General features: G+C 56.7%; 1 protein-coding gene across 4 annotated transcripts in view; it reads left to right on the top strand.

Annotated features, from left to right (window-relative positions):
* Positions 1-20,389, top strand: part of MLXIPL (MLX interacting protein like) — a 32,466-nt gene extending 12,077 nt beyond the window's left edge. Inside the window, exons 1-17 of one of the 4 annotated variants that reach the window (XM_070412775.1) lie at positions 1,376-1,685; positions 5,814-5,920; positions 9,813-9,895; positions 10,061-10,150; positions 10,445-10,489; positions 11,053-11,254; positions 11,359-11,439; positions 14,439-14,608; positions 15,862-16,390; positions 16,631-16,698; positions 16,802-16,949; positions 17,089-17,198; positions 17,294-17,413; positions 17,579-17,706; positions 17,787-17,910; positions 18,498-18,627; positions 18,882-20,388. In XM_070412775.1, coding sequence (XP_070268876.1) covers positions 1,387-1,685; positions 5,814-5,920; positions 9,813-9,895; positions 10,061-10,150; positions 10,445-10,489; positions 11,053-11,254; positions 11,359-11,439; positions 14,439-14,608; positions 15,862-16,390; positions 16,631-16,698; positions 16,802-16,949; positions 17,089-17,198; positions 17,294-17,413; positions 17,579-17,706; positions 17,787-17,910; positions 18,498-18,627; positions 18,882-18,991 — 2,544 coding nt within the window. In that variant the 5' untranslated portion in view covers positions 1,376-1,386 and the 3' untranslated portion in view covers positions 18,992-20,388. Of the gene's footprint in view, positions 1-1,375; positions 1,686-5,813; positions 5,921-9,812; positions 10,151-10,444; positions 10,490-11,052; positions 11,255-11,358; positions 11,440-14,438; positions 14,609-15,861; positions 16,391-16,630; positions 16,699-16,801; positions 16,950-17,088; positions 17,199-17,293; positions 17,414-17,578; positions 17,707-17,786; positions 17,911-18,497; positions 18,628-18,881 lie in introns of those variants that run through there. The other 3 variants (XM_070412774.1, XM_070412776.1, XM_070412777.1) reach the window with 3 other exon arrangements.
* Positions 20,390-21,211: the final 822 nt, after the last annotated feature.

Below are 21,211 nucleotides of genomic sequence, written 5' to 3'. Positions count from 1 at the left end.
TGTAAGCCACGTATTTGTCAAAACCAACGCAGGTTAGCATTTGCCTCCAGCCCACTCCTGCTCCCCACCAGGGATAGCCCTGGGTGGGAAGTCTGGACTCCTTTCAGACCAGGCTGTGTTGCTGTTCCTCTGCAAGTACTTGGGGCATTTTTCCACTCCTATGGACTCTGGTGCCCCATGAAAGCGGGGCAAGAACCCCCCCTCTAAGGATTGTCAAAGGTGCCAGAGAGGTGACAGGTGTGAATGCCCCAGACCAAACGTCCTGGTTTATGTCCTCAGGGTGAGAGGAGGAACTTCAGAAACAGGAACATAAGCTGGACCTCAGGGTGGGTGAGAGGAGCCCCTGAGCAGATGGCCTGCGGGGGGGCGGGGGAGGGGGAGATATCCAGGGGAGGGTGACAAGGCTCCACCTTGCCAGCCATCGCCCATCACCGCTGGGACTGACCCTGCTTGGCCTCGCAGGATTCACATTCAGGTAACCCTCTGGGGCTCTGTGCAGGTGCAGTGATGACCATAATGGCAACTGGGGGTCCTGAGACCTTCCAGTGGACCAGGCCACACAAGACTTCTGAGAGGTGGGTGCCAGCAGCTGTGTGGATGACTGAGAGGGGGTGCATGTGGGCTGGGAGGTCAGAGGTCAGGGGTGTTGTAGTTAGATGAGGGGCTTCATGGAAAGGCGTCCCTAGAAGCTGGAACCCCAGGCGCTGAGGTGCTTTCAGGATCAGGAGTGCATGACTGATCATCAAATCCGGAAACCCATTTTGGGTGAAGCAGGGGCGGTTCCACCAAGACTCTAGCAGTGGTTCTCAACCTTCCTAATGCCGCGACCCTTTAATACAGTTCCTCATGTTGTGGTGACCCCCAACCATAACATTATTTTCGTTGCTACTTCATAACTGTAATTTTGCTACTGTGATGAATCGTAATGTAAATATCCGATATGCAGGATATATTTTCATTGTTACAAATTGAACATAATGAAAGCATAGTGATTAATCACAAGAACAATATGTAATTATATATGTGTTTTCCGATGGTCGTAGGCGACCCCTGTGAAAGGGTCGATCGACCCCTAAAGGGGTCGCGACCCACAGGTTGAGAACCGCTGCTCTACATGGTCACAGCAGAAGGAAAGGCGTTTGGGAAGACAGGGACCTCCTGCTCCAAACTGTAGGCTCAGGAGCTCCGCAGCCCGCACCTACGTGGTGTTTTATATTAATTTAAGCCCCGCCCGCTCGGTCCGCTCTGGCGCGGGGACGGAGCCCTGCGGCCCCGCCCCGCCGAGCGACCTACTGGGACCCGGGGGCAGGGCGATGCTAATGAGGGCTGCCTGGCCCCCGCAGCCCGGCCGGCGGCTCCAGCGAGCCCCGGGAGGCGACCGCCGCCATGGCCACCGCCGGGGCGCTGGCAGGTCTGGCCGCGGGGTTGCAGGGCCCACGGGTTGTGCCCAGCGCGGACTCGGACTCAGACACAGACTCGGAGGACCCGAGCACCCGCCGCAGCGCGGGCGGGCGGCTCCGCTCGCAGGTCATCCACAGCGGTCACTTCATGGTGTCGTCGCCGCACAGCGACTCGCTGACCCGGCGGCGGGACCAGGAGGGGCCCGTGGGGCTCGCCGACTTCGGGCCGCGCAGCATCGACCCCACACTCACCCGCCTCTTCGAGTGCATGAGCCTGGCCTACAGGTGAGGGCGGCTCCGGGACCCGACGGCCTCGGCCCTCCAGGCGAGAACGCGCGCCGAGGCCCCGGACACCCCACCCGGTCCCGAGCCCTGGTCCCCGACTGCGCTCGGAGACTCCGGCCACATCCTGGACACCCTCCCCCCCCCCCCCCCAACGTCCCCCGAGCGTCCTCTGACCCTGGCCCAACCTACTGATCCCAATCGGGCCTACGTACCGTCCGGTTCCCGTCCTCACGACCATCACTCTTCCCAGGGCGCAGACCTCGACCTCCGTCGGCCCACCGCGGGCCCCCTCCCCTCCCCATCCTCTGCTCCCAAAGAAATGCCAGAGAATCCCGCGCGCTCCTGGGGTCCTAGGCCACCCTGCCCCTCCCACCCTCCACCCGGGGGCCACTCCACGCGACCACCTGCAGCCCCCCGCCCTCTCCCGAGCAGCCCCGGCCCACACCCACTCTCTTCCTGCGCCCTCGCCGTTCGCCTCGCGTCCGCGGTTGTCGCCATTCATAGCCAACTGTCCATTGAAACCCAGTCTCTCGTCCTGCACAGCCCCCACCCCAATTGCTGGGACACCTGTTTTTGATCTGCCGGGGCGAGGGTGGCTGGAGAGGGTGCCCCAGGCGGACCCAACGGGGCGCAGCTCGCAAAGGTTCCCGCCGTCGCCGGGCAGGGGGTGCTGCGAGCCGGAGGGGCGGATGCCGGAGGCCTGGGTTCGCCCACCCGGTCTCTTAGAGGCTGAGCGCCTAGTCCTGCCCAGGGCCCCTGCTTGGCGCTTCTCAGGGCGCGCCGGCCGCCCAGCTCCAACTCCATGCCTGTGTCCCAGGGGAGGGCGCGAACCCGGGTCCTGGCCCAGTGCCCTGGAGCAAAGTTCCCGGGAGCTGAGGAGCCAGGATAAATTATCAACCGAAAAAACCGTCCGGGATAAAGGAGGGGGTGGGAGTGTGTGTGTGGCGGGGGCGGGGGGGGGGGGTGGTTCGGCCGGCGATGATCTTTTCTCTGCAAACATTCCGCTTCCTCCGAAACACTCCTCCCCTTCAGAGAACTGTAGTCTACAGACCGGCACTGGCTGCTCTGACCCGGAGCCGGAGCCGGGCCGGGGTGGGAATTGCGGGGGAGTGTTGCCCACTCGCAACAGCTGCCTCGGAGCCGCGACCCCATTGGCTGGAGGCGTTGTAACCTTGGCCCTCAAGCTCTGGCCCCGGGCCCGGGTCATGTTGCAACCTGATCGTCTCAGGCGCCAGACCAATGTGGAAAGTTCAAATTCTCATCCCTCCGCCCCCCCCCCCCCCCCCCCCCCCCCCCCCGCCCCCTGCACTTCATATCACAGACCGCCTGAGCCGGCCATCTGAGGTCCCAGTACACCAGGTGCGGGCACCCCTTCTCCCCAGGCTCCCCCCGGCCCCCATTTCTCACCCATTTTCAACTTCAGCTTCCCAGGTTATAGTACACGCACCTCTCTACCTGGGCTGGCTAACACCCACCCCTAACCCCAGACCATGGGTGACCAAAAGGGGAGGGTCAGAGGAGGTGGCAAGGTAGGGGACAGAGCACATTCCAAGAACTGCCCCCACTAAGAGGCCGACTGGAAGCTGGTGTGACTCCGATGGGGGGGGGGGGGGGGCGGCAGCTGGGATGGAGAGAGCTGTGCTTTCTCCCTAAACAACCAGAATATTCACTCCCTCAGGCCTTATGCTCCAGGGATGGAAGTGGAGCCCTTGGGTTCCCCCATTGGGTAGAGAAAAAAAATGAGGCTCAGATTGGGATTGTGTTTTAGCCCTTTAGACCCCTAATTGTTGGGGCTCCCTGGAGGGAGAGGCTTGGGGAAGCAATCTCTAGGCCCTAGTGTCTAGGGTGTCCCAAGAGAGTGAGTGGATGGGAAGGGACAGCAAGGCAATGGGTCCAGAGGTGTTGGGAGGAACTGGCCAGCATGACCCGGAGGAGAGCCTGGGGAAGCCAGGCCAGCTTCACCCTCAGAAGGGCAGTGTGGGCAGAGGAAGGACTTTTCCAGGAGGAACCCCATGTTCCATGGTTCTTTGGGTGGAAACTCCAGGGAGGCAGGTTCTGGAAGTCCCAAGCATACACTTTGGGACTTTATGGCCAGAGCTATAATCAGAGCCAAGGAAAGAATGGCCTCAGGGAAATGGGGGAGCAAGCAGGACCCTGTCTGGGAGACTCCAAGGGAATTGCTGTAAGGTAGATATGTGTGGGAGTAGGGGAAACTGAACTAGGACTTCTGAGTTTTCCCCATCCCATCCCCAAGATTTCCAGATTTTCTTCTGGTCATAAGAAGTCCTTGAACCCTGGCTTCAGGCTTTTTGCTCCAGGTTGCCCCCCCTGCCCCCTCCCGGAGCCAACAAGTTCAGCACAGACTTTCCTCCTGGGCTTAGATTTTGTCACTGTCTCATCTCCTCTAGTCTTCCCTGGCCACAACACTATCACCTCAGAAAGAGGAAAGGCAGGCAGGCTGGGGGTGGGGCACGGGGTGACCAGAGTTGGCTGGGAGGTTTGCTGGGATACAGGCAGGGGCAATAAACTCAGGAGGCCCCCCACAACCCCCCAGGTGCCACAAAAAAAGCTGGCCCAAGATGTGTCTGAGCACTCTCCCATTTCTCCAGACAGATGGTGTTTATCTAACTTAGGAGGGAGGGGGCCGGCGAGCGGGTCTGTGCGCTTGGGTTATGTACTCTATTTGGGTAATGAGGCCTGATGTGCCCTAGGGTGGCAGTCCACCCCTCTCCCTATTCCAAAGCAAACACAGGAGCTTGGAGACCAAAGAGGAGAGGAGACCTAGTGACCTGTGCACCCAAGGGCTGTAGGAGTCAGACTGCCACCTACCTGTCCCTTACCCCCTGGATTAGAGAGGGGCCCCTCGGCAGAGCAGGCCTAGTGTTCTGAAAGACTAAGACTAAGCCTTGAGGCCTCAGCCTTCTATGTGAATAAGGGTTGGAGAAGGTGGGCCAGAAGGGACTGGTATACAACCCTGGCTTGTGGACCATGAGGAGGGAGGGACGAGCAGGGGTCTAAGACCCTGAACATCTTGACCTCCTAGGTCAGCTCCCTGGAGGTGGCAATCTTGGCCTGTGCCTAGAGGACCCTGAGAGGCAAGCTCCTCATCTGTGTAGAGCCTTTTCATCTCATGAATTTAATTGACTGCTAGGGTTCGGTTTAGGGTCAGGATGCTGCCTCCCCCCTGCTCACTACTCCATCATCTCAGATGCCTTCCTTTGGATCTGAATGGTATTGTCTTGGGCACACCCCTGAGAAGGGGCATGCCTTCCAGCTCCGTCTAGATGGCCATTCTAGGATTTGGGGCTGGGCAGACACCAGAAGGGCAATGAAAAGGCAGTGGCTGGCTGCTTGGAGGCCACCTCTGGTGAAGTGGCTTCCTCTCCTTGCCAGGCAAACCTTACCCATTCCCTTGACCTAGGGTGCCAGGAAGACTGGTAAAAAAAAAAAAAAAAAAGCCACAGGGCCTGGGCGATTCTCTGCCATGTGATCTTGGGTATGTCCCTCTCCCTTCCTGATCCTCAGTTTCCTTCAGTAAGAACTGTATCTAGCTGGCCTACCAGACAGTTGCTTGTAAGGCCACTGGGTAGTATTATGAAGATTAAGCTGATAAACAGGCTCCAGTCCTGGCTCTAGTTCTGGTAGTAGATTAACAAGCAGATCTCACCAAAGAACACAAGGTCCCCTAGTGGGGACCTGGGAGGGTATTTTATTACTTTTTTTGTCAATCCTCACCTGAGGATATTTTTCCATTGATTTTTAGAGTGGAAAGGAGGGGGAGAAACAGAGAAACATTGATGTGAGAGAGACACATCAATTGGTTGCCTCCCTCACACACCCCAGGGCCAGGGATTGAGGTATGTGCCCTCGACCAGAATTGAACCTGGGACCCTTCAGTCCGTGGGCCTATTCTCTATCCTCTGATCCAAACCAGCTAGGGCTGAGAGGGTATTTTAAAGCCTGACTTTCAAGGTAGGAATTTCAGGCAGGTTACAGAGAGGGGCAGGATTTGAGAGGATCCCTCAGATTGCCCACCATAGATGAGTGCCTAGTGCTTGTGTAGAGCCAGCCTCTGCAGAAGCCCCTTTCCTCACCCTCAGCCCTGACCCAGCCCTCTCCCTCTGACAGTGGAAAGCTGGTGTCTCCCAAGTGGAAGAATTTCAAAGGTCTCAAGCTGCTCTGCCGAGACAAGATCCGCCTCAACAACGCCATCTGGAGAGCCTGGTATATCCAGTGTGAGTGGGTACCATGGGCCTTCCCAGCCCAAGGGCTGTGGGAGGGGGTGGGGGTTGGGAAATGGCTACTCAGGAATCCCAGTTTGCACCAACAGAGTGTTTTGGGAGTATCAGCACAAGCACCCCTGAACAGCTTCTGACCCCCAGAGAGTCTTGGGGTGTCCCTGGCACTCGCTAAGAGTGCTCTCCATTGTAGAGCTGGGCACAACAGAAATCAGCCCTTGGAAGTCCTAAGTTGGCCTGAGATTTGGGGAACAGTTCAAGACTCATTCTGCGTCACATTAGTATAGTCAGGTGCTTCAAATGCCAGGTTAGAAAGAGGTGTTAGACACTGTCTGGGCCAATTCTGTCACTTTGCAAATGGGGAAACTGAGGATCCTGCATGGGTCTCTTCCAGCCTTTCATTAAAGTCCTTACTGAACTCCCACCAAGTGACCCCATGGAGATTTGGGGGGATAGGGCCCAGAGAGGCCACGTGGTAGAGTTGAAGGACTCCACAGAGCTGGTTTCCCACCCTGTTCCTGTCACTTGCTGGCTGTGTGACTGCAGGCAAGTTGTCTAACCTCTCTGAACCTATTTCCTCATTTAAAAAAAGAGGCCAATAGGCCTACTTTTCATGGTTGGCATGGGGATAACGGGTATGAACAAGCCTGGCACAAAGTGCTCAGTAAATGATGGTTGAAACTGAGGTACCCTTGAGAAGATCATATTCATTTAGGGGTACAAGACCCCTTCTCCTTCCCCCTGGCAGGACAGCAGAGGCTGAGAAATAGACTAATTGGCCCCATGTTGGGACCCTGTCCAGCTTAGGTAGGTTCTGCTGCAGGATCAAAGGCTGCGCTAAACTGGGAACACATAGCCCAGGAGGAACCAGTATTCTCTGTACTGGCCCCACGAGATTCCACCTAAGTAGAGAGAGAGTGTGTGTGTTTGGGTTATTATTCATCTGTGTGTTAAGCTCTTTCCTAAATCATCTTATTTGAGGCTTCCTAGCATCCCTGAGAGATAGGTATTATTACCCCCACTTTATACATGAGCCAGTGAGGCCCAAAATGCAAGTGACTTGTTCAGGGCCACGGAGCATAAAAGGAGCAGAGCTGTAGCTGGGAAGTCCAGGGCTCTCCAGCTGTGAGCCCAGTGCTCCTTTATTGAATCCTGCTGACTGGCTTCCAGTCCTCACCTGAGAATGGGCCTGACCACACCAGGGAGCTGATAGACCAGGGGAATCAGTATCACTATCTGTCCCCCCTTTTCTACAAAGCTGGATGGGGTGCAAACCCGGGGTCCTCACCCAGACAGACTGGTCTCCAGCTGTTGTACAAGTTGTTAGAAGGACCCCAAGTTCTGAGTCATACAGAGGTGGGTTTGAGTCAAGTTCTAGTGTGCCCCACTATGTGAACTTTGCAAAGTCCCTAGCCTCCCCTAACTGACGCTTGCTCATCTATTAGGTAGGCATGATAATAGGTCTTACTGCTGAGGTCTGCTGTGAGTTTTCAGTGCGATCACCTCTCAGCACCAGGCAGTCACACACAAGGACTCCCTGAGAGTGAGCCTGGGCTCTATCTCTATTGTTGTGATAATAGGAAGAGCATAGACAGGCAGAGAACAAACGTCAGGGCTCCTCCTCCTCCCTGAGCACCAAAGGTTTGGAGGTGGGCTTCAGAAAACAGAGGGGGTGGTGACTGCTGGAGGACTGCCTGGCTCATCCCCAGGCACCTGCCACCTCTCTGCAGGCTCCTGGCCCCCAGAACCCCTTCTTTTCCCCAAACTCATCTTAGTTTCCTCTGAACTTCCAGAGCACTGTGCCCCTTTCATGGGCAGACTCTCCACCTGGCATTAGCTCATGTTACGTGTGTGCTTTCCTCATCTCGACCACTAAGCTGTGAGCACCCTGAGTCATCCCTGGATTCTGACTCAGCTATTATCCCAGCATAGGTGCAAGGGGCTAGGTTGCTGCATGAATGGATGAATTTCTCATTGTTAAATAAAGCCTGCCCCACCTCCAGGTCACTGCCCTTTTGTCCAGAGCACAGTGTCCCTGGGTGGGGGAGGAGAGAGTCGACCAGGCCTGCTCAGCCCTGACTCTCTGGGGCCCCTGGGCAAACTTACTCTGTTCTACTGCTCATTTCCTCATCTGGAAAGCAAGGGACAGATGCTTTTGGGGACCCTTATACCCCTGGGAGTCCACATACCTAAGGGCTTTCCTTTTGTCTTCTGTCCAAGCAGGCTCAGCAATCCTCCTCAATCTCCTAGGGATCATTTTGGAGAATGTCCTTTAAGTCAGAACTTTGTTGACGGTCCCAAGAAATGTCATGTTCAGGTGATCTCCCTCCTCTGTGTCAACTGTCCCAGAGGAACTTCACTCAGGGCTTCAGCAGGATGGGCCCCCACAGACACCCCTGAAGTCCTTTGTGTCAAGAATATCAGAAAAAGTCACTGCTCGGGGTTTTGAAGTCCTGGGTGCCAACCTCTGTGTCAGATGCAGGGATTCTGGGCTAAAGGGCACAACTCCTGCTTGCACTCCCAGCGGGGAGGCCAGCCTTCAGAGAAATGGCTGAGGCAGGTGAAGACTGAGGCAGGCCTAACCAGGGTGGTTCAGAGGAGGGAAGGTTTTCTGGAAGAGGAGCTGCTCTGGGCTATCAAGGGAGGGGCTTTCCATGTAGAATAAAACCAGAGGGTAGGCTGTGTGTGTGTGGGGCGGGGGGGTGCGGGGGGAGAGCTGTTTGGCTTCCAGGTGGGGCATTAAGGAGACAAAAAGGCAGGAAAAGCAGTGGAACTAGTCCTGGAGGGCTTGGAAGCCACTCAGGGATGTGGACTTTATCATGGAGGTTTAGGGAGCCCTGGAGGGGTTCAGGCCTGAACTGCGCTTTAGGAAGAATTGACCTGGTGTAGCAGGAAGTGGGCTAGAGAGTGTGAGACAGTCAGAGAGGTCTAGGTGAGAAATGGCAACAGACCAGAGGGTTACAGTGAGAGTGGGGCGGGGCGGGGAGGGGGAGGGGGGACACTGGAAGAAATGTCACATATCCATGGGATTGAGATGGCTAGTCCATGGATTAAACAGGAACCGGGAGTCAGTGCTGGCAGTCCAGAGGAGGCACAGGCTGGAGAGGGAATGCCGCAGACATCTGAGAGTGACAGTGTTGGGACATCCTAGTGTAGGGTCCCTAGCACCTGGGGGATGGGTCTGGAGCTGGAAAGGGGCAGGATGAGCAGGGTTGGGAGGTGGGCACGGGGGCAGATGCTGAGTACAGAGGTGAAGATGAGACTGGGAGGTACAGAAGTGGAGGTGGTAAGTGACATGCTTGTTCTAGAGTTTGAAGGGAAAAGCAAAGGGTTAGCTGGTTAGGTAGCACAGGGAAGGAAAAGTTTGGGAGGTAAAGGAGAACCTGGAATGTGTTCAGAGGCAAAAAGAAAAGGGCCTGGAGAGAGATCAGGATTGGAGGCAGGAAAGGGAGTGGAGGAGGTGAAAAGGGGGCTCAGGTAGGTGCCCTGAAGTGGACAAGGGGTGGTTCTCTGAGATCACATTGGACAGTGCCAAGGAGCCTGAGGCAAGGGCCAGGGGTCAGGGCCCTTGGCCTGCCAATCTGACCAGGATGTTCTAGAGGCCAATCTGACCAGGATGTTCTTGAGGCAGCTCCCTCCCTGTGGCCCCAGTCCCATTCAACAAGCATTCCTTTCACACCTACTGGATTGGGTTAGTTTCACAGGGTTGCATAGGAGAGGGAGATGAGGTAGTGCTAGAGAAGAAGGCTAGAAGGCTTCCTAGAGGAGGTGACACTTAATCTGACCATCGAAGGCCAGGCAGCATCCCTAAGGGTGGCACCTGAGTCCCAGTCCTCTGGGGGTGAAAGACGAGGGAGCTGGGCACCCCTGACCCGGCCCCCTTCTCTAGATGTGGAGAGGAGGAAGAGCCCCGTGTGTGGCTTTGTGACCCCCCTGCAGGGGCCTGAGGCTGACGTGCATCGGAAACCGGAGGTAGGTGAGACTAAGGGGACCACCGCCCACCTGCCTCCTCCCCGAACCCGGCCCCTCCCTCGGGTCCCTCCCTGCACTGGGCGGGAGGGGCCGGCAGCAGGGGGTCGCGTGGGGGGTGAAGTCAGTGCTACCCCTCGCACCGAGCCCCCTCCCGGTCTTCCCCAGGCTGTGGTCCTGGAAGGAAATTACTGGAAGCGGCGCATCGAGGTGGTGATGCGCGAGTACCACAAGTGGCGCATCTACTACAAGAAACGGGTCAGTGGGGACCCCGGGGGACGCGCCGGACTTTTCCCCGGCCGGTGCTGGCCACCGCTCCTCTTGGAAGAGCCCGAGGAGGCGCCCCCGCCCTCCGTTAAGACCCAGGCTGACAGCGCCCTCGTGTGGCCATAGGACCTCCTCGCGGTCTCCTTACTTCCCTGGGAGGAGGAGCTCCTGAAGGGAAGTGGGGGTCCCTTTGATTTGGTGGAGCTTCTGAGTAGAGGAGGCCTTGGCGGGGAGTGATGGAGGAGGGGCAAGGAATCCAGTGTCCACGTCTGTGTGTTCCTGCAGCTCCGTAAGTCCAGCAGGGAAGGGGACCTCCTGGCCCCAAAGCAGGTGGGTGTTCCCTGGACCCAGAGAATTTACAGCGTCCCTCCGGGGCGGGCAAGGCAGTGGCGAAGGGGGGAGGTGTGAGGGTGGAACGTGAGGGAAGACCCTAAGCATAAGGCATGGCCTCTGTCCTCTGGCTGATTAACTGAGCCCTTCGCACCTTGCAGCCGTGGTGGGAAGACCGTAGGGCTCTGGTTGACTGAGCAAGTGGTGGGGAGGCAAGGGGGAATAACGGGTCCTGAAAAGTACCCAGTGATCCCTGGCAGGAACAAGTAGAGGAGGCAGGAGGCAGTACCCTTATCTCTGGATCTGGCTCCTGTGGGTAGTTGTCAGAGGCCAATGGGGTGACCCTAGTCTTCCAGGCAGTGCATTGGGTCCACCAGAGAGAGGCGAGGACTGTGCAAAGAGAGGCCGTCTGGCTGGCTGACGACTTCATCCCCCAGGCAGGCAGGGGGTGATATGGAAGGACCAGGGGAGGCAGGAGACCCCTGTGTCTGCAGCCAGGGGAGGAGGAAGAGCAGTGGAGCCCTCAGGCTGCGACTGCGACTGCGGGCTCTCTGTCTCCCTAGGTGGAAGGGAGATGGCAGCCACCAGAGCGATGGTGCGAGCAGCTCTTCTCCAGCGTGGTGCCTGTGCTGCTGGGGGGCCCAGAGGAGGACCCCGGTGGGCGGCAGCTTCTGGACCTCGATTGCTTTTTGTCCGACATCTCTGACACGCTCTTCACCATGACTCAGCCCAGCCCCACACCCCTGCAGCTGCCCCCCGAGGACGGTGAGGGCCTGTGAGAATCCAGGCAGCCAAGGGAGGATGGCCGGGGACAACTGTCCCCATTCCACCTTTCCTGCTGCTCCTGACACCACCACTGCCCCCTCCAGCCTACGTTGGCAACGCCGACATGATCCAGCCGGAGCTGACACCTCTGCAGCCCAGCCTGGACGACTTTATGGAGATCTCAGGTGGGGCAGCCCCTCCCCTGGAGTGGAAGGGCAGGGTCAGTGCAGGAGAGCCCTCAGGCCAGTTCTATGCCCCTCTGGGAGGGCAGATGGTCTGAGTGACTTCTGAGGGATTTTCCTGGTGTCCCTGTGGCTGGCCTTGGGGTGAGGCTGGTGTGGCCTTAGGTGAGAGCAGGGCCAGACCCAGTTCCTGGGTAGGGATCAGGGGACCAGGGTCATTGAAGCTTCAGACTCTGGGAGCTGCCAGGAAAGCAGTGGATGCTGGGACTCTCTCAGGGGAGAGGGGGACTGTGATTTGTTTGAATCTATTTATTTACATAATTCATTAAAAAACTGTTTATTAAAGAACATTTCAAACACACAAACAGAGAGTTCAATAAATCCCCATGTAACGATCACTGATTTCAACATTTATCAAATCTTGGCCAGTCTTATTTTATCTAGACCTCACCCACTTCTCTCCTCCTATGTTATTTTGAAGAAAATCTTAGGAATTATATCTGGTAAAACATTTTTTTTTAAGTTGTATGTTTCCCTGCCTCCCCCTCTGACCCCCAGGGCCACCAGGTCACAAGAGTATGTCCTTCCAGAGATGCTCATGTCTATATATAAAAAAAGCACACACAATAGACTCTTCCTCACATTGCTTTTCTTCACTGAGCTATACATCTTGGAGACTGGCCCTGACATTCAGACATTGAGGGGCCTTCATAGCCATTCTAGTGATCAGATAGACATCGGGTCTCAGACGGTCTCAGCCAAGGCCTAGGGGGCAGAAAGGGGACTCCTGGGATAAAGGCTTAGTTTTGGTGACCCCCTTCACTCCTTCCCCACAGGGTCCTGGGCCTATCAGTCAAGAGGTGGAGGCCCATAGGGCGGGGACTAGGGAATGAGGAACCACCCCCACCCCTGCCTCAGCCCTGGACAGGGGTGGAGGTTGAGGGGGCAGAAGTGTTGATGGCAGTGCCCTGGGAGCAGACCAGCCTGGGAGGGCAGCCGCCCTATCTGGGCACACAGACCCCTGCCACAGGTAGGAGCTCAACTGCCCCCACCCCGGGAGCTGGGCGAACCCTGGGGCCAGGAAGTGACTTCTCTCAGCCTAGGGTGGCTACTGGGGTGGGATGGGGGCAAGTATGGATGGCCTGTGGTCAGGGATGTCATGCAGAAGAGGTGGCTGTGTGGCCCCCTCTAGTGCTCTGTGCACTTGGAAGGCAAGGAGCACTGGGGTTACCATGGCTGCCGCTGGGATTGTCCCCAAGGGCTCCTCACTTGAAAGGAAACCCATGAGGGGCTGGTGAGGGGAGGGTTCAGTGAGGGGTAAAGGGCTTGGTGAGAGGTGCTCAGAGAAGGAAAGGGAGCTTGGATGAGAGAGGGGCTCAGGGAGAGGATGGTAGGTCGGTGGAGGGAACCGAGGCTAGGGAGGGACTCGGTGGGTGGCTAGGGCTAGCAGGCAGCTTCTCTGGAGGCTGGGTGGGGACATGGCCGCAATCTCAGATAAGGGGATGGTGGTGACTCAGTGATGAGTGGGCTCGCAGCTCCATGAGGCCTGCCAAGCCCTGTGGCGACAGCAGCAGCGGGGAGCAGGGGCTGCTCTGCGGCCTCAACATCCTGGGGCCAGGCCCAGGACAAGGCTGGTCCGAGAGCCCAGGCTTGAAGGGGTGTAGTGAGGAGACCTATGGGCCCTGGGGGCTGGGGAATGGAGGACCAGTGACTGCTCACCCTCTGCCACCCAGTCCTTCATTAAAAGGAGGCAGCAGGACAGTAAGACTATCCCTTATGACTGTGTGGCCAAGAAAACACACACACACACACACACACACACACACACACACGGGCACAGGGCAGATATGCACACACCAGGCACCTCACATCAGGGCAGGTACACACAGACTTACAGCTACAGACAGTGGGACAGACAGGGAGGGAGACAGATGCTGCATGAGACCACACACTGATATGCGGAGCCAGCTGCCCTGTCACATGTGAGTCCCAGAGTCACAAGAGATGTACATGCAGGTTTGACGCCCACCGGGCTCAAGGTTTGGTGTGGTCTTCTCTGTCTCATTCCTGGGTCTCCTTTAAGGGGACCTTCGGGGGAGAGGCCTTACCAGCTCCCTTGGCTGGGGGTCTGGGGCCCACCCAAGGCCAGTGGGGTCGGGTCTGACCAGACAAGGAGGCCTTGTGAGCTGGTGCAGACTGAAAGCTGACCAGGGTCAGAGAAAGGTGCCCGGAAGGGAGCGGGTGGGCAGGCGGCACCCATGCCCGGGATGTGGTTAGGCCGCAGGCAGCTGCTTCCCAAAACCAGAATAGCTTGGGGCTTACACAATCGGGCACCTCAAACAATCTGGCTGCCCCCCACCCCCAGCTCTTCCCGGCTTTCCAGGACCCCTCACTCCAGCCCCCTCTCTGAGCCCGTCCTCTGACCCCTGCTATCACCCCCTTAGCTCTTTCACCCCACTCCTGGATTCTACTATTGAGGTTCCATTTGTTGACCTTCCAGCAAATTTTGTCCCAGACACACTGACCTCCTGACCCCTCTTACCCCTAACTCACCTCTTGAACTTGAGTCACTGTGGGGCTCCTCCCTTGGACCTCGCCCCTTCCCCTCCCTGTCATACTCTATTACCCTCCCCCACTTCAAGTTCCCCAGCAGGGCTGGTAACTGGAGCAGACAAAGGGAGGGCCCAGCCCCGGGGATGGGAAAGGGGGCCTCATGAGCCAAGTGTGGGGCTTGGTTGGAGGGCTACTTCTGAGGTCCTGCTCACAAGCCTACCAGTCCCCTGCTGTCTCCCACTCAGGCCCATCCCACCCGAGCCTATGTTGCTGCTTCCCCTGAGTGAGACAGAAACTCTCCCAGTTTCACAATCTCCTGTGGAAGCCCCCCCTTCCCCCCTGCCCCAGCCCAGCCTGGGGACAGGGCACGAGGCCTGCTCTCCTCCCACAGCTTCCAGCTGCCAGGGCCTTAGCCCTAACTGCTGCCACCCTGTGTGTCTGAATTACAGATTTCTTCACCAACTACCGCCCCTCTCAGACAGCCACGCCTCCAAACTTCCTGGAGCCCCCCAGCTTCAGTCCCATGGCGGACTCCCTTTTCAGCAGTGGGATCCTGGGCTCAGAGGTGCCCCCAGCCTCCTCGGGCATGAGCCACCTCTCAGGGCATAACCACCAGCAGGTGAGTTCAACCCACCCCACCCAGCCCTACCTCGCTCACCTGCCCACGTCCAGGAGGCATTCTGGGTACTTTCTGAGCGCCCAGTCCTGTGCTTGTTTGGTCCACTGGGTGAGACTGGAGGGGAAAAAGATCCTGGGAGGGTACAGTTCAGCTGGAGAGGGAAGATCCTCAGGAAGCAGAACTGACAAGATGGCTGGGGGGAGTCGGGTTGAGGGCAGGAGGAGCATGGAGCAGGCACCACCAAGGCCGGCTCGCTGTGGAAGGCTTCTAGGAGGACGGGGAGTTCTGGGCCTTAGTGTACAGTTCGGGTTTGGACAGAAGAGACCGGGAGAGGGCAAGTCAGATGGGAGGAGAAGCTCAAACGAGTGCATGGAGGCCGAAAACTGAACGTGTGTGTTTAGGAAACAGTGACTACCATTTTGGCTCAAGAACTCCCAGACCCAATCCGGATGTTGTCTCCCTGCTGCTTGGTTAGATGCCTTTCCCTCCATCATCAGACTTTTCAGGCACTGTGGTAGTTATTATTGAGGGTTCTCTCTCCTGGACTAGACAGTGAGCGCCTTGCTGGAAGAGCTATGTTTTGCTCACCACTGCATCTTCCATACCTACCACTGTTCAAGCACATGAACAGCACTGGGTAAATGATTGCCCGATGATTGATCAAGTGAGTGAATGAATAAGTGTATGGATGGATGGGTGTGTTGGAAAATGGATAGATGGGGCTCGATACTTAAATGAGTTGGTGTACATATAGGTAGGTGAGTGGTTGGTTGGATGGATGGAGGAATTCATAGATAAAAGAATAGTTTGTGGATCAGTGAATGGGCTAGTGGGTGGATAATTGGCTAGTCAATGTATGATGGATGAATGAAGGAAGCATAGATGGTTGGATAGATTGGTGAATAGGTTAGTACCTGGTGGGCTGGTGAAAAGATAGATGAACTAGCTCATAGGTGAGAGAATAAATAGGTAGGTGGATGGATGGATGGAAGAATGGATGCATAAATTATTTGGTGAATGAATGAAAGGTCAGGAAAACTGATGCTCTTTCTCATGCCTAATTTATGCATAAATGTGTTCCACTCCCGACCCTCATTAGATTATAATTTCCCTGCTGTGTGGGTTAAAGGGCAGGGATCATTTCTCTTATCTCTCCCAGTGCCCAGTCCAGAGCTCAGCCAGGGCAGGAGACTGCCTGGGTGGCTATAAAGGCCAGCTTTCTCCCCTGCTCTCTGTCTGTTCCCCCCAACCAGGCTCGGAGCAGCTGCCCTGGCTCCCTGGACTCCAGTGTCTTCCTGAGCTCTGACTTCCTCCTTTCTGAAGACCCCAAGCCTAAACTCCCTCCCTGTCCCACACCCCCACCCCTCCTCCAATACCCTGCCCCTGCCAAAGGGCCTGGCCTGGAGCCCTGTCCCCTACCCCTCTTCCCTTCCGTGGCTCCGCCCCCTGCTATGCTGCAAGAAGAGCCTCTCTTCTCTCCCAGATTTTCCTTCCCAACAGTCCCTCCTGCATCAGGAGTGTCCCCCCTGCCTGCTCCCACAACCTTCTCACCTACCCCACAGTCTGGCACAGGCCCTGCCCCCACCCACTTCCCCATGGACCTTCTATCCTCGGGGTGCCCAGAACCCCCCTTTGGGCCTCACTTCACAATGCCCCAAGGTGTGCAGCCCAGAGGCAAGCCCCCTACCCCATCCCCTAGGGAGCGGAAGCCCAGCCCTCGGACCTTGGCCCCTGCCATTGCTGGGGGCAACAATTCCTGCCTCACACAGCTCCTCACAGCAGGTGAGATAGAAGGGGCAGGGTTGACAGAGGGTGAGACAGGAACCAAATGTGGAAGGGGGGAGCCTATGGGTGTAGAGGGTAAAGGTTAAGGGGCAGACTCAGCTGGGGGAGGGGGGAACAGGGTGGTGAGGAATTAAGGACATGAACCCTGAACCTGAAAGGGGTGTGGGCTATTTGGAGTGGAGGGATGGGGTCTTAGGAGATAACCTGAGGGAACCCTCACAGTCTGCTTGTACACAGCCAAGCCTGAGCAAGCCCTGGAGCCACCTCTTGTATCCAACACCCTCCTGCGGCCCCCAAAATCCCGGGTAAGATGGCAGACTCGGGTGGAGGGGAGCCTCAGAGCTTCACCCAGCTCTCCATTTTTCTCCACCTGAGAGCTTCACCCCAACTCTCCACCCTTCTCTTCAGGAGACGGTCCCTGAATTCCCCTGCACCTTCTTTCCCCCGACTCCGGCCCCCACACCACCCAGGCCATCTCTGGGCCCGGCCACACTGGCCCCTCCCAGGCCCTTGATTGTCCCCAAAGTAGAGCGGCTGTCACCCCCAGCACCCAGCGGTAAAGAGGGGTTGCAGGGATTGGAGGGAGGGGAAGGAAGAAGGGAGGACTATATCTGGGGCCAGGACAAGAGGGCCAGGTCAATGGGACCTGCTCCCCTGTGTTGGTCTGTCTGTGGGTCTGTCTGTCTCTGCCACAGGTGGTGAGCGGCGGCTGTCTGGGGAGCTTAACTCCATGCCGGGCCCAGGGACTATGAGTGTCCGAGTCTCTCCGCCTCAGCCCATTCTAAGCCGGGGTCGTCCAGACAAGGTGCACTATCCCCTCACCCTAAGATCTCTTTGCTACCCCTACGCCCTCCCACACTCCTTCCTAGGCTCACCCCACTTTCTGTCCCCCGACCCAAGACTGAAAACCGACGCATCACACACATATCTGCGGAGCAGAAGCGGCGCTTCAATATCAAGTTGGGGTTTGACACCCTGCATGGGCTGGTGAGCACGCTGAGCACCCAGCCCAGCCTCAAGGTGAGCCCCCAACCTAGGATGGTACCCCCAGAGCCACAGGGCTCTTCATGAAACCCCTACATAAGACCAAATCTCAGGACCCTCCAGATACCCGGTTGCCTCCTCCCGCCTCCCCAGTGCCTGAGTGGGTCCCAGCACCTGACCCCACACTGGTGATGCCCACAGGTGAGCAAAGCAACGACACTGCAGAAGACGGCCGAGTACATCACCATGCTGCAGCAGGAGCGGGCGGCCTTGCAGGAGGAGGCCCAGCAGCTACGGGACCAGATTGAGGAGCTCAATGCTGCCATTAAGTAGGCAGAAGCCTGCAGGTGCTGGGACAAGGGGGGCCCGTTACCTGAATCTCAACCTCTGACCCTCTCCATGCCCCCAGCCTATGCCAGCAGCAACTGCCAGCTACTGGGGTGCCCATCACACACCAGCGTTTCGACCAGATGCGAGACATGTTTGATGACTATGTCCGGGCCCGCACACTGCACAACTGGAAGTTCTGGGTAGTATCCTCACTGGGCCAGTGGCAGGGTGAGTGCTGCAGCCAGACCAGGTTGTGCCAGGCTGCAGGCTCAGCTTCAGAGGCCAGGCAGGGTCTCAGAGCTGCTTCTAGGGAAAGAGACTCCAGTTTCAACCCCTCCTTCCAGGCCTGGGCATCTTGGCTGGCAGGATTGCCCAGTGATGGGCTGGGAGCAGAGGGAGGAGCCCCTGGGTGGGGGGACCACAGCCCTGCCTACAGAAAGTCCTAAGGGAAGTTTGGGGGAATCTAAACTCTGAGTGGCATGAGCGGGCTGGACCCTAGGAAAGACATGGAATTGCTTACCCCCTCACCTAATCAAGCTCTTGACGGAGCCAGGGCAGGAAGTCTAGGAATGTGGGCTAGTCCAGCCCAGAAGAAGGGCCATGGCAGAGCTGAGGCAGTCAGCTGGGCAGGCCTTGGCAGGATGAGAGGGTGGCTGCAGTGGGGGTCCTTGGGGTTCAAGGCTTCACGGTCACCAGGCCTTTCCCCTGGTTTGGGCCAGATGTCAGGGCTACATGTCAAGTGGGTGAGGATACTGGCTGGACAACAGGCCTGTTCCTTGACCTGGGCCAGTTCAGCATCCTCATCCGGCCTCTGTTTGAGTCCTTCAACGGGATGGTGTCCACGGCAAGCTTGCAGAGCCTCCGTCAGACCTCGTTGGCCTGGCTGGACCAGTACTGCTCCCTGCCTGCTCTCCGGCCAAGTACGTAAGCCACCTACCCGCCCAGTGGGATGTCCAGGCCTCAGGGCAGAGGATCCCACTCTGCTCAGACCCCAGGTGCAGCCTGCCTTCAAAATAGCCTAGGGTTTTGGTTATCCCACCATGCTTTCTGGCTGGTTCCCCAGCTACCAAGACACTACAGACAGTCTTGCCAACCAGCATCTCCCCCTACCCCATTGTCTTCAGCATCCAAGGGTGGGTCCCTGACCACAGGAGGCGTCTCTCTCTCTTCCCAGCTGTCCTGAACTCTCTCCGCCAGCTGAGCACATCTACCAGTATCCTGACGGACCCAGGCTGTATACCTGAGCAAGCCACACGGGCAGTCACAGAGGGCAGACCGTTATAGTGCTGACCAGACCCTGCCATTCACTCAGCTGCCGTGGGGACTACTTTCCCTGGACGTGGGCTACAGACACAACTCCTGGGCACTCCCTTCCTGCCCCAGGCCCTGCTTGTCCCCTTTCCTGAGAGTTAAGCAGGACCTTAGCCTCTTCCCACCTCCTGGAAGTCAGAAAACACTGAGTTCCAGTGTCTGCTCTGCCAGTGACTACACTGTGACCTAGGGAACTCATACTCCATCTGTGGACCTCCATTTTCCAGTCTGCAAAATGGGGGCGAGGAAGCTTCAACCAGATGATGATCCCAAGGCCTGAGCAGCTATGACACTTGGGGTCTAAACTGGCAACTCAAGGAACTTAAAGGAGAGAATGGGAAGATCCTATTCCTCTGTCACTCCCACCTGCTCCCCAACAGGTAGAGCACATGCCTCTGCTTCTGAGCAGAGAAGCAGAAAAGGGGGTTCTCTCTGTTTCTTCACTGGTAACCTGGGGGTGCTGCAGGATAGCATCCCTGGGTGGATGAATCCTAGAAGTTCTGGTATCAGAAGAGCACACAGCAGGGCGGGTGGCCAAGCCAAGGCAGGCATCGTGTGTGTGTGTGTGTGTGTGTGTGTGTGTGTGTGTACGTGTTTTGTAGAGCATTCTTGACCAATAAAAACAAACTGTCAGGGATGGTCAGCGTATCTTGCTCTGGAATGGAGAGTCGGTTGGCAGTGGGAGGTGGCTTCTGAGCTGGAGAGCCACTGGAGGGCTATGACTAGAGGTGGGGCAAGATTCGATACTAACTTCTGAACAGGCTTCCTCTGAGTGCCAAGTTGAGAACAGGCCACCATGGGGCGATGGTGAAAGTAAGGCAGCCGGATTTAGGCTGTGGCTGTCATCCAGGCGGGAGAGGACCCTCATCTTGGAAATCCTCCCTCCATGGCCAGGAGAGGGCTCACAGAGGCTCACTACTTTCCAAGTTGGAAGAGGGCAGAGCTGGGACCCAGGAGTGGAAGTGACAGGGCCACCCATCAGAACCATCCAGGAGGAGAAACGTGCTGCTGCAGAGAGCAGTGTTGTCCCCGCTGTGCAAGACGTGCACACTGACCGGATGGCCGCTTGGCTGGGATGTCTTACAAGGAACTGATACTTCAGATGGGAGTTGGGGGAAAAGACCCCAACACTTCATTGATCCTTTCATTGATCCATTGAACAAATACTCCCTGAGGGCCTGCTGTGCAGCAGGCGATGTCGTGGCTCTCGGGATTCTGTTCACTGCTGTACTCCTCTCATGGAGCTGACCATTCAGGCCTGGCAAGTTTGAATCCTCTCACATCTCAGAACTTCTGGAGGCATTTGCTGGATATAAACAGTCTTCCGTGGGCTTTGCCCTTCTCATTCATATAGAATAATAACAATAACTGCATACCTATGCAGTGTTTACTACATGCCAAGCTATTCTAAGGGCTTTATCCCGACCCAATCCCTACCATACCTTCCTCTACAGGCCTGTTGTGAGGATTTGAGAGTAAATATAAGCCCTGGTCAAGTACCGGGTAGCTCAGTTGGTTAGAGCGTCATCCCAATACACCAAGGTTGCAGGTTTGATCCCGTCAGGGCACACATAAGAATCAACCAATGACTGCATAAATAGGTGGAATAAGAAATTAATCTCTCTCTTTCTCTCTCTCTCTCTCTCTCTCTTTCTCTCTCTCTCTCCCCCACCCCTTCCTCTCAGAGCAATTTTTAAAAATATATATAAAGCACAACAGTGCCTGGCAAAGAACACTATATAAGAGTTATCATAATATCCCCATTTCACAGATGAAAACTTGAAGCACGGAGAGGTTAACTAGCCCCAGGTTGCATGCTTAATGAGGTGCCCACTCAGACTATCTGGCTCATCTCTGCCTTTAGACACTTCTCTTTACTGTGCAGTGACAGGTGCACACAAACTTAAAATGCTATTTGCTGCTGCAGGCCACGACTTGAAGTGGCTCTTTGAAAGGTAACATCCTGGCAGTTTGTGCTCTGCTGTTTTTCACCCACTCATAATCCACCAGGAAGATTCTCATAAGAGAATCTTATGACTCTGTGTCCTTCTCTAGGTGCCACCTTCCCGTGAGGGAGTTATCTTGCTCTCCCTCTCCCTCTCCCCTCCCACTTACCCTCAGCTGCCTACCTTTGGGCTCCTCCCACCTTCCGGCCTAGCCATACCCCAGGACTGATTCTTTCACCGAGGTCCC

This window comes from Myotis yumanensis, unplaced genomic scaffold (assembly GCF_028538775.1).
Source record: "Myotis yumanensis isolate MYYU_CA2020_CCGP unplaced genomic scaffold, mMyoYum1.0.hap1 SCAF_4, whole genome shotgun sequence".
In the NCBI taxonomy this organism is placed as follows: Eukaryota; Metazoa; Chordata; class Mammalia; order Chiroptera; family Vespertilionidae; genus Myotis; species Myotis yumanensis.
This window is presented reverse-complemented; position numbering and strand designations above follow the sequence as displayed.